This window comes from Castor canadensis, chromosome 14 (assembly GCF_047511655.1).
Source record: "Castor canadensis chromosome 14, mCasCan1.hap1v2, whole genome shotgun sequence".
In the NCBI taxonomy this organism is placed as follows: Eukaryota; Metazoa; Chordata; class Mammalia; order Rodentia; family Castoridae; genus Castor; species Castor canadensis.
The window spans coordinates 49,894,311-49,905,269 of NC_133399.1; the positions used below are offsets into that span (position 1 = coordinate 49,894,311).

At 57.8% G+C, this 10,959-nt stretch overlaps 1 protein-coding gene across 1 annotated transcript; it reads right to left on the reverse strand.

The window, feature by feature from the left end:
* Positions 1-441: 441 nt before the first annotated feature.
* Positions 442-8,893, reverse strand: Mex3d (mex-3 RNA binding family member D). The gene is made up of 2 exons (XM_020173911.2): positions 8,302-8,893; positions 442-2,712 (listed from the first exon to the last, which is right to left on the reverse strand). Exons 1-2 carry the CDS (start codon positions 8,891-8,893, stop codon positions 1,304-1,306), a joined length of 2,001 nt encoding a protein of 666 aa, XP_020029500.2. The 3' UTR covers positions 442-1,303.
* Positions 8,894-10,959: the final 2,066 nt, after the last annotated feature.

The following is a 10,959-nucleotide window of genomic DNA, read 5'->3' on the forward strand; positions in this document are numbered from 1 at the left end:
TGGTCACTCCCTCCTCACTCTCAGGGCTCAATCCCAGCCCTGGAGAGGTGTCTGGTGGCCCTGTGGACTCTCCTGGGGCTCATCACTTAAATGTCCCTTTAGACTAGAAGACACTGGGGCCAGTCCAGGGAGTTTCCAGATCTAATCTGCACAATGGCGGTGGACCCCATGGACTTGGCAGGTGGGCCCAGGGACAGCCTAACCCTGCTCCTTCTGGAGTCATAGCTGACTGACCCCATGGGCTAAAATTCCCACTGGAGTGGGGGGATTGAAACCTCAGGGAGGGGGCTGTCCCCCACAATCCAACCCCTCATCTGGAACAGGAGACAGTGCCTGGCCACAGTTTGAGCATAGACTCTAGAGTTGGGGGCTGAGGAGCCAGATGTGGCCCCCACCCCTCAGGTACCCCACTCCCTAGCAGGAGGAAACCAGGGGCTCACATGTAGTAAAAAGACTTTATTAAGAAGGCTTTAAGTCAAAAAATAAAACTCTTGATACAATTTTTTTAACCCTTAAATCAGCTCAGCAAATATATAATCAGTAATTTAGCTGTGTAAGATTAAAGGTCCATTACTTTAAAATAAAATATATTTTAGTTCTTAAAATTTATTCCATAAAGTACATATTTCCCTAGAAATTCCCTACATATACACAAGAGGTAAAAAGTAAAAATAATTTAAAAAAACTTTAAAAAATTTAAAAAATGACAACAAAAAACACAGCAGGAAGGGGAGTGATAATTAAAAAAAAAGTTAGAAATTTCTGGTTGGGACGCCCTGGACCCCGCCCCCACCCCACCCTCAGCTGGCCACTGGTGGCTGGCATAGAAAACAGTAAACGTTACCCCCAAAGGAGTAAAAACGCCACTCTCCTCTTTCTGGAAGTGTCCATGTCGTCTGAGACCGGCCAGCAAGAACAAACACTGCCAAATCCAAACGGCTACATACAAAAGGAGGACAAGGAAGGAGAGTTGTAAAAATCGTGTTATTTTGTTTTGTTTTAAGATCACCCTGGGAGAGGGTGTCTTAAATAAAAAGTGCAAGCAGGCCTTTCTCTCCGAATTAGTTTAACCTGTCCATCAATACTGTCATTTATCAAGACCCGAGGTGTTGTCGCTGGGCTGCCGGCCAGCCATCTCCACACCTGGCACAGGAGTTAAAGCTGTCTGCAGACACACATGGCCCCTCTGCCACCCCGGCTTTGTGTCCTGTACCCCAGTCCCAACCTGCTCCCTCTCCCACCCGGGCAGCCCAGCCCTGCTGCCCACACCCACCCTGGCACTCGAAGTGCCTGCCCAGCGCAGCTAGGAAAAGATATGAATGGCCTGGGTGGCCGGTGTGCGGCAGGCAGGGCACTCAGGCTCGCTCTTGCCACAGATGCGGACGGCACAGTCCATGCAGAAGAGGTTGTGGCCGCAGGGCACCAGTGCGGCCATGGCCTCCCCTTCCGTGCACACCACGCACTCGCGCGCCACAGTGGTGGTGGGCAGGACTGGGGCTGCCGGAGAAACTGATGTGTTGGCCACTGCCGCTGCTGTCACCACGGCTGCTGTCATGGAGGGTTTTCGGGAGCCTTCTGAGGCACTGGGGTCCAGCACAGAGGTGGTGGCACTGCTGGGCAACGAGGGCGCAGTGGCGAAGCTGGTGCTCCCAGAGAAGGGTGGCAGGGTGCTCTGCGGGGGCCACCAGGGCAGGGGACCTACTGGATCGGGGGCTCCACGGCGCGCCAATGGCAGCTCCAGGCCCAGGCCACTGGGCTCAGGCAGCGTGGGCGAGTGGCGCGGGGTTGTTGCCCCGCTGCTACGCCGGGCGCCAGCAGGCGGTGGCACCGCTGCCCCATTGACTGCCGGGCAGCCACTGAAGGCCGGCAGGGGAGCAGCCCGCTCAAAAGGAGCCCAGATGGTGGCGGTGGCGGGCACTGTCAGGTCCAGCGCCAGGAAGTCGAATCCGAAGTCACAATCCTCGGGGGCTGTTGTCCCTGTAGGGGCCCCGGGGCCATCGCCACCGAACGTGAAGCCCCCGTTGCCTGAGCCACCATAGGGGCTGGTGGGGCCCGTGTCCTGCACGGGCGGTCCTCCACGGCTACCCACATAGAAAGCATCAGGGCCACCGGGGGCGCCCAGAGTACTGTCTCCACGGAGGCCAGCTGTGGCCGTGGGAGGCCGCCGCCCTGGGTGAGGGGCCTTCGCCCAGAGGCTGGCGGCAGCCCCCAGCAGGTCTAGACAGACATCGGTGCCGTTGGCATGGAAATCACTGTCGGGGCCTGAGTCCGTGAAGGCACCCGTGCGCAGCGTGATGTGCGCCTCGATCTCCTCACGCGCGCGGTCCACGTTCTCTGGCATTCCGGTCACTGCGAACACAGGCTCCTTGTCCCTCCCGGGAGTCACGATGTACGTGTGCGTTCGCTGCTGGATGCGCTTGATTGTGGCGCCCTTGGGTCCCACCACCAGCCCCACCACGCGGTAGGGCACGCGCACCTGGATGGTGGTCTGTCCAGGCAGGTTGGGTGGGCCCAGGGCAGCGCCAGGCAGCCCACCCGCCTTGCTCCGTGTGGCCCGGATCATGGAGAAGTGCTCAGCCGCTGACAGGATCTCGCGCTTAGCCATCTCCACGTCCTCCTTGCGGCCTGTCACGATGAAGACCGGCTCCTCTCCACGCACAGGAGTCTTGATGTATGTGTTAGTCTTGGCACGCAGAGCCTTGATCTTGCACCCTGCAAAAGGAGGGGAGCCATGGTGACCGAGAGCCCCTTGTGGGAAGCTGACTGCAAGGCCAACTCAGAGCCCCCATCTGCTTGTCCTTAGACATTCCATGGCCCTCCTATGCTGAGCCTCAGTTTCCCCCCTGGGCCAGAAGGGTTGGCAAAAAGGCAAAAGGAGCCAGTTGTTGGTTCCTGGTAATTCACATCCTGAAACCTCAGGACTGAATATTTGTGCCCCCAAATTCATTGAGATATCCAGTGTGACAGAATTTGCAGGTGGGGCCTCTAGGACTTGACTTAAGTGCCGGGTGGCACCCTTCTGAATAGGACTAGTTTCCTTAAAAAGAAGCTTTCAGGGAGCTCCATTGTCCCTTTTGCCATGACAGGGAGGACTCATCTCATAGAAAGTGCCAGCTATGAGGAATGGGCCCTCACAAGACAATGAATCTGCCTTGATCTTAGATTTTCCAACCTCCAGAGACACATGCAATACTGTTCTTTCATTACCCAGTCTAAGGTGTTTTGCTACAGCAGCAGGAACAGACTAAGACAGTGACTTTCTTTGGACACAGAGTCTTTGCAGATGCAGTTAAAATTACATTATGTTATGAAATAGGCGGCCTTGAGCGAACATAACTAAGTGTCCGTATAAAAAGACAGCCACACGATTAGAGAGAGACATTGACTGGGGTGAGGCAACGGACACTAAGGAGTCACCAATAAGACCAACAGCTGGAAGAAGCAGGAAGGACCCTGCTCCCTACTGAGGCCTCAGAAGGGAGCAGTAGGGACCTGCTCACCTTAGCCTTGGAATTCTGGGCTTTAGGACTGAGTGAAGAAATAAATTTCTATTGTTTCAGGCCACACGGTACAATGTCAGCCCCAGGGTACACTGACCCTCCAACACTGACTCCTTGTGCAAAGCTTGGGGACACTGAGGTTCAGAATGTACATACAAACCAAAGGCCTCTTTCCAAAAGGAGCCTGATGACAGACTCCTGGCAGTGACATGGGACACCTCAAACACTGCACTGAGCTTCCTCTGTGTGGACTAGGTTGGGTGCTGACCTCATGGGGCCACACGAGTATTGGGGGCAAGGGTCTTCAACAGGAGCACTTTACCCAGTATCTAGGCAGCCCTGGGGTGTAAAGAGAAGGTGTGGCCTGCCAGTCCAGGACATTCCCAGCCTAATCTTCAGTTAGGGCCCAAGGATGCTGAGCAGTCCCTCCAGGTTCTGGGAGGCAGAGACAGTAGGAACATAGTGTCAATACCACCAGGGTACACTGAGAAGGTACAGTGTTGCTAATGTCTCCAGGAGTAGAAGATACAAAAGTAGCAAGACCAGTGGGGAGGGGGAATGAGGGAGAATGATGATGGGGGATGAACTTAACCAAGATCATTGGAAGCATACATGGAAATGTCACAATGAAAGCTCCTATCCAGTAGGCGGCGCCAGTGGCTCACGCCTGCAATCCTAGCCACTCAGGAGGCAGAAATCAAGAGGACTGCGGTTTGAAGCCAGTCTGGGCAAATAGTTCCTGAGACCCTATCTTGAAAAAAATCCATCACAAAAAAAGCCTTGGTAGAGTGGCTCAAGGTGTAAGAAAAAAAGAAAAAGAAAAAAAGAAACCTCCTGCCCAACTAATGTATGCTAATAAAAGTGAGCCATCTGGAGGGCAACAGCAGCTCAACACAGGGCTGCTGTTGAATCAAAGCCACACTGTCACCAAGAAGAGGGCCATCTCTTGGGTCTGCACACTGCTTTCTCCATCCCCCCAGCTCTTCTCCCACTTCATAAGGTTCCTGTGCCAAATAGGCACACTAGTACCCCACACTGACCCCCGTTGACTTGTCCTGGCCCTGGCTTTCCCATAACTGGCTCAGCCTCCATTCCCATCCTAACATTCCTGACCCTTGTCCCACTTGGCAGCCAGGCTGGGACAGAGTGTTAAGAGGTGTCTTCCAACATGGGGTCCTTCCATTCTGACACTCCAGGTGCTCTGGACCCCAGAGGGTCACACCAGGGAGGGGGACCTCACATGGCCACAGTCTAGCTCACATAAAGAGCCTAGATGGAGTGAGTGGCAATGTGGAAGGGGGTGGCAGTTGGGACAGGTCTGTGAGCCAAGGAGGAGAGAGCCAGATTAAGGTAGAGGAGGGGCTTTTGGTCAAAAGGCCAGAAGCAAAGAATAAGTCAAGGTGACCAACTACAGCTCAGCTGTGATACTATCCCCAAACCCCACTTCCGCCAGACATGGAGCAGGAGGACCCTTCAGTGGGACACAGAGAAGCTAGCAGCTAAGCCCCAGGCCCAGGGGTCGCTGGAGGTGACTAATGGTCTACAACCATGGGCTGCAATGAGGATTCCTGGGCCCTGCCCCCAAGATTCTGACTCTGAGGACCATCCCAGAGGCTGGCCCTGACCTGCCCCTGTAACCTCACTCCCACTGCACTGTGGCAGACCCCCTCCAGAGCCCAGGCCAGCAGGTGTTGCTCACCTGACCTGGTTTGGAGAGTACACTGCCGCAGGTACAAATCCAGAGAGCCACAGCATTCCGCAGGAGAGCCAAAGCACAGCTCTGCCAGTGTCCCAGCACTGTCCCTACCTACTGGGAAAGCACTCCAGGCCACAGGGGTGGGGTAACCAATAGGTATGAGGTGTAGGAAAGAGAAGTAGCCATGGGGAGGAAGGGTCCCCAGGGCCCAAAGAAGCAGTCTGAGGCCGCATCTCTACCAGTGACAATAGCAGAAAGGGCCCTAGGTGACCTCTAGTCCGTCCCCTGCTTTCAGCATCATCATTCCTCACTGGAAACACAGACAGGTGCAAAGAACTGAGCCTGGTGAAACCCTGAACCCACAGGGTGGCCTCAAGAGGCACAGATTCATCCAGGACACCAAGCGGTATGTAGGAGGATTTCAGAAGGAAGTGTACAGGGGGACTTCCCAGGTGACCTTTGCTGACCAACTGGGAATCTCCACTCCAAGGCTGAGCTCCAGGTGGAGAAGTTTTTGCTGGCTCCAGCTCTGTCTCAGCCATGCCAGAAGTGCCCTTCCCTGTCTGTCTGTGGACATCGAGGGGTTTGTTGACATAGGGCAGGTCAAAGCTGGAACAGGCTCAGCACACGATAGATGCTCAATGGAGACTTGGGGGTGGGAGTGTGGCCTGTGCAGGCTCTGGCATACACAGGCCCTGGGTTCTGTCCCCAGCACCATAGGGGTTAAGACAGAAATAGGAAAAAAGGGAAACTGCCTCCTGCTCAGATCCCCTCACAGGGGTTGTAACTGACTCTACTGTGCTCAGAAAACCCTTGAACCCATTCTAGGACTGGGAAAAGGAGGCTCAGACACAGCAGGGTTGCTGGTAGAGTGACTCAAGTGGTAGAGCACCTGCCTAGCAAGTGTGAGGCCCTGAGTTCAAACCCCAGTACCGCAAACAAAACAAAACAAAACACTAAGAGACATCAGAATATCAGGGAGAGGCTGGCTCTGGGTCTCTATGACTCTCATTTGGTGAGATCAGGTAGGTGTATCTCTCCTGTCCTTCAAGAGAGAGGGTGGACTTAGACCTGGAGTTTGACAGAACAGAGTAAGAAGTTCAGGTGGAGAATAGGGTAAGTGACCACAGGGACAGTGGGCAGCACTGCGGCACAAAAGACCTTGATAGATGTATCTGAGAAATGGATGGGTGGAAGAAGCTGGAAGCCACAGATGGTTCTAGAGGCAAGGACCACTAAAGCTGACATCCTGTCTTGGTATTCACAGGAGCTGCATGAATCCTAAGTGGTATTATGTGCAATGTGGATTCAGAATTAAAATCAGCATCTTGTTGGAGCATCTTCAAAACAACCTCAAGGAAGGTGCTATCTCTGCATCAGAGAGGGCTGCCACTGGCTTAGGGTCACAGGGCCACTCCAGTGTGCAGGCTAAGCACCAAGGCCCACAGTACTCTGGGCTTGCCTTGCTGTATGCCACACCAGGATCCCACAAAAGGATGCCAAATGCACACCAGGAGGTTGGGCTTAACCTGGTGCCTCCAGGTTTGGTTCTCCATGGCCCTGCCACCAAAGACCACACAGCTGAGGCCATAGGGCAAAGTGCCCTCTGCATGACCCCGCACCCCCTCCTGTGTAGCTGCAGATCTCTAAGGACCTTCCAGTGCCAGGACAACTGCATTCACACAGAGCCAAAAACACATTTCACCCTCCACTGCCCAGAGGTTCAACATGCTGACTTTGGGCAAAAGATTCCAGGCCTCAGTTTGCACATCTGTTCCCACAGGCTCTGGACACACAGCATATGGCACCTGTCCTGTAATTTGTCCTACTGCATCTAGGATAGAAGTAGAGGGCCTAAGTGGGAAGGCAGCCACAGGGTGGTGAAGGAAGCTGCTGTACTGGGTCTTCCTGCACCCATACACCGGGACAGTGGGGCTCAGACAGTAACCTGCCTCCCTCCTCATGGTGGGTTCCTGGGCCCAACAAAATGCTTGACCCTGGTCCATGCACAGAATAGACGTGTGAGTGAAAGCCAGGTCTTGCTGGCCAACTGCCCCATCTGCTCAGAACAAGGGTGACCAGGTGATCATGCAATTCAGGTCCCCCACACTTTTCTCTGGCTTCTGTTACAAAGGGTCCAGAGTCATGACCCCCCTTCCCCCATCTGAGTGTCTCACAGCCCCACCTCTGGCCCTCCCAAGCCCCACCCTAAGTTCTAGAACCTAGCCTGATCACAGACTGTAAGCAGGGAGTCAGGAGTGGGGAGCCCTGGACAGGAAGGAAGGAGAAAGTTGAGGCAGTGTGCAGGCAGCATGGCTGCTCACTGGGCAGTGGGTGTGTGCTGGACCAGGCACTGCCCACCACCGCCTGCCCGCCCCACAGCTCGAGGGCCAATGAGCATCGGCCAGCCTGATGTCACCCTGCGAATCTCAGCCTGGTTCTCTAACAAAGAGAACAATGGGGCGGCAACAGGGACACTCCAACAAGGTTGCTGTTGGGACCCTCACACTCTGGGCCTGCCTGTGGCTAGCCTGCCAAGGAGGGGTGTGGGGCTGCACCCCAGAAACAGCTTCAGCAGCTGGATCTTCTACAAGCCCCAGATCCTTGGCTCATGGTACAGCATGGGGCAGGAGTCCTCTGTCATTCCCTTGGGCCCCCACCCCAATCCGGACCCCAGACTGGAGAGCTGGGATGCACCTATTTTATGCTGCCACTTTCCTCCTGACCCTGGGGGTGCCCTCCATAAGACACCCCCCTCAAATCTGAGCTTGCCCCTCCCCATGTCTATGGTGGGGGTGGAACTCCCACTGTCCAGACCCGGCAGCTGGTTCCCAGGCCCCTGTTCTCGGGGTATCCTGCCAGCAATTGGATGCCTGGACAGAGGCTGCAAGGAGAAGCCCAGACAAAGGCGGCGGCAGGCAGAGCACGAGGGGAGGAGCACCCGCTGCGCCCAACTTTCTCTCGCTGCCGGCATCTGGACAAAGAAGCTAGGGCGGCCTGGTGGCTGGAGCCCACGCGGGGTGTGTCCGGTGTCCGTTGCAGGTTGGGGTGGGCCGGGGAGGCCCCTTCCCAGGATAGGCGACGCCCCTGACGGCGGCCACTCACCCTGGCGACCCACGATCTCGGCGACATGCTCCGAGCTGGGCACCGGCACACACTCCGTCATGTTCACGCTCTTCTTGCGGCTGCCGATCACATTCATCTGCTCGGCCAGCAGCGTCGGGGGACCCAGGGCTGAAGGGTGGGGCGCGAAACCCGCGAACACGTCGGGCGGCGACGGCCGGGGCGGTGGCGGCGGGGGACTCACATCGGGTTCCAGCAGCGGCAGAGCGCCGGGCGCCACGGCCACTGCCACAGCGGGCGCCACGGCCAGGGGCGCGACGGGATCGGCCCCGTCGGGGGACGCGGGCTCAGCCTTCCCGCCGTCCGCGCCGCCCGCCGCCGTGCCGTCTCCGCCGCCTGTAGCCTCCCCCTCTTCGTCCAGAGAGCCCGAGCCCCCTAGCCCCAGAGCGGACAGCTGATCCAGCGCCAGGCGCAGCGCGGCGGCCGCGTCGTCGGGCTCGGGCGGCGGCCGGGGCGCGGCCTCCTCCGCGCCTGGGGGCGTGGGACGCGGACTGGGATCCCCGCCGGCCACAGCCCCCGGCCCGCCGCCCCCGCCGCCCCCGCCGCCGTCGGGCTGGCCGGTGGATCCGGGCATGGCCGGCGCTAGAGCTCGGGCCCGCGCTCCTGCCGCTCGGCCGCCGGCCGCCCGCGCCGCCGCCGCCGCCCGAGCCGCCCTCCGCCTCTGCGAGCTCGGCCACCGGCCGCCGGCATCCAGCGGCGGGGCGGGGCGGCGGCGGGCGGGGCGGCGGCGCGGGGCTGCTCGGCCGGCCGGGCCGGGGGCGGCCGGACTCTGTGTGCTCGCGAGCTGCGGCGGCTCCTGACGGCCGAGGCGGCGGCGGCGGCGCGGGACGCTCCTGCCCTCCCGCCGCCCGCCTCCCGGGCCGCCGGCCCCGCCCAGGCCCCGCCCCACGACGTCACCGCGGCCAACAATGGGCGTCGGCAGCGCGCACGCACGGGGGCGGACGCGGGCGCGGGGTCACGTGGTGACCACCGATCGGGCGACGGGCTCAGACCCTGCGGTTTCGCGCTGGTGGGCGCTGCTGCAGGTGGGTGGGTGGGTTTGCTGAACTCGAGTTGGGTCAGCTGTTCACCCTGACCCAGGAGCTGCTCTGTGCATCCCAGGGGCTGCGGTCCATATGCCCGAGCGCCTCTCGCCATCGCACCTAGCTTCCCCGTCCTCGCGACCCCGCCCTGAGCCCGGGACCACCTCCCAGACCGCGTTCCAGAGCCAGAGTCCTCCTCTTTGTGTCTCTCTGGTGATCGTGAGGGACAGCTGGGGACTCTTCTATGCACACTCCCGGACAGGGGTCCCTGTCCTGGTATATCCCTCGCGATCGCGCCTTGATCCCTGCACCGTGCCACTGGCGTCCCTAAGCCAGGTACTCCTTCCCCATGTGTATCCAGGGCCCTGTACAACCTTTGCAATCACACAGGATTCCCCGCGCCCTGCGCTGTAGCTGAGCCAAGGACCCACCCGCTCTGTACCAAAGAGTGGAGTTCCTCTCCCTGAACCCTTCGAGATCGCGCTAGGCTTGGGGGTCAGGCCTTCGCCCCTGACCTCGCTGAGCTAAGCACGCTTTTCCCGTGCGTGTCCTGGCGCTTGGGGTCCCTGTCTCTGTGTTAGCCTGGAGATCTGGTTCAACTTCTCTGTGAGGCCCTCTCTCCTGCCTTGCTCCCATCCTTTGTGAGCCAGAGATCCCCTCTTGTGTGCAAAAGCTGAGGATCTCGCTCCCTGTGACCCCTTGAATTTCAAACTCTATCTGGCCTTGTCCCCACCTTCCCTCCTTGCTCTAGGGAACCCCCTTCACTATGGGCACCCTAGGGTCCTGGGTCCCTCTTCTGGTCTCCATCCCATGGAACCAAATTTCAGAGTCAGGGCCTCTCCTCCAGTCCCTGTCTTGGGGGGAGTGGAGATGGAGGGAGCTGTGTACTTCCGAGTGGAGACCCCTCCCCAAGAGGCGCAGGTGCTCTACCACTTGACCCACTCTAACAGCCCATTTTTGTGTTGAGTATTATCAAGATAGGGTCTTAGCGAACTTATTTACCAGCGCTGGCTTTGAACCAAGATCCCCCTGATCTCTGCCTTCTAAGTAGCTAGGATTACTGGCGTGAGCCATCAGTGCTGGCTTAAAAAAACAAAAAGAAAAAACCTACTGTACTATTCAAAAGCAAAGGTTGGGTAGCTGGTGGCAAAGGCAATACTTTCCCCAGCTCCCAAGAGGAAACTAGTGTTGGATTGGCTGAAACCCGCCCCCCCCCCTTCCTCTCTAGATTCCTTGCAGGCTTTGTCCTGTCTCCCCTCAGAAACTTCCATCAGGTTGATCCGTGGGAGGAGGAGAAAAGGAATAGGAGACACTGAGGTAAATGCTGGGAAAGGGGGTTGCACAGGAAAGGCAAGGAAGCAGTCTCAGGTTGCCGATGACAGGTGGGAAAACAGGATGGAGTGGCACCTTTGTGGCAGGCATGAATGCTCATGCACATTCCTCAAATTACTCTTGACCTCAAATTACTCTGTATGTGGCCAGCTATATGCTTCTATCCAGGGCTCAGGCCCTTATTCACCACTCCCTCCCATCCCTGCTTCCTTTTCTGCCTGCCAGTTATTCCTTCCATACCCCATTCACACCTTCCTCCCTCTAAGGGACTTGGGGCCAGGGCCAT

Coding starts and splice junctions, on each gene's coding strand:
- Mex3d (XM_020173911.2), bottom strand. CDS start 8,893: ATGCCCGGATCCACCGGCCAGCCCGACGGCGGCGGGGGCGGCGGGGGC. Junction 2,713..8,301: donor CGAGATCGTGGGTCGCCAGG/GTGAGTGGCCGC, acceptor CTCCTTTTGCAG/GGTGCAAGATCAAGGCTCTG.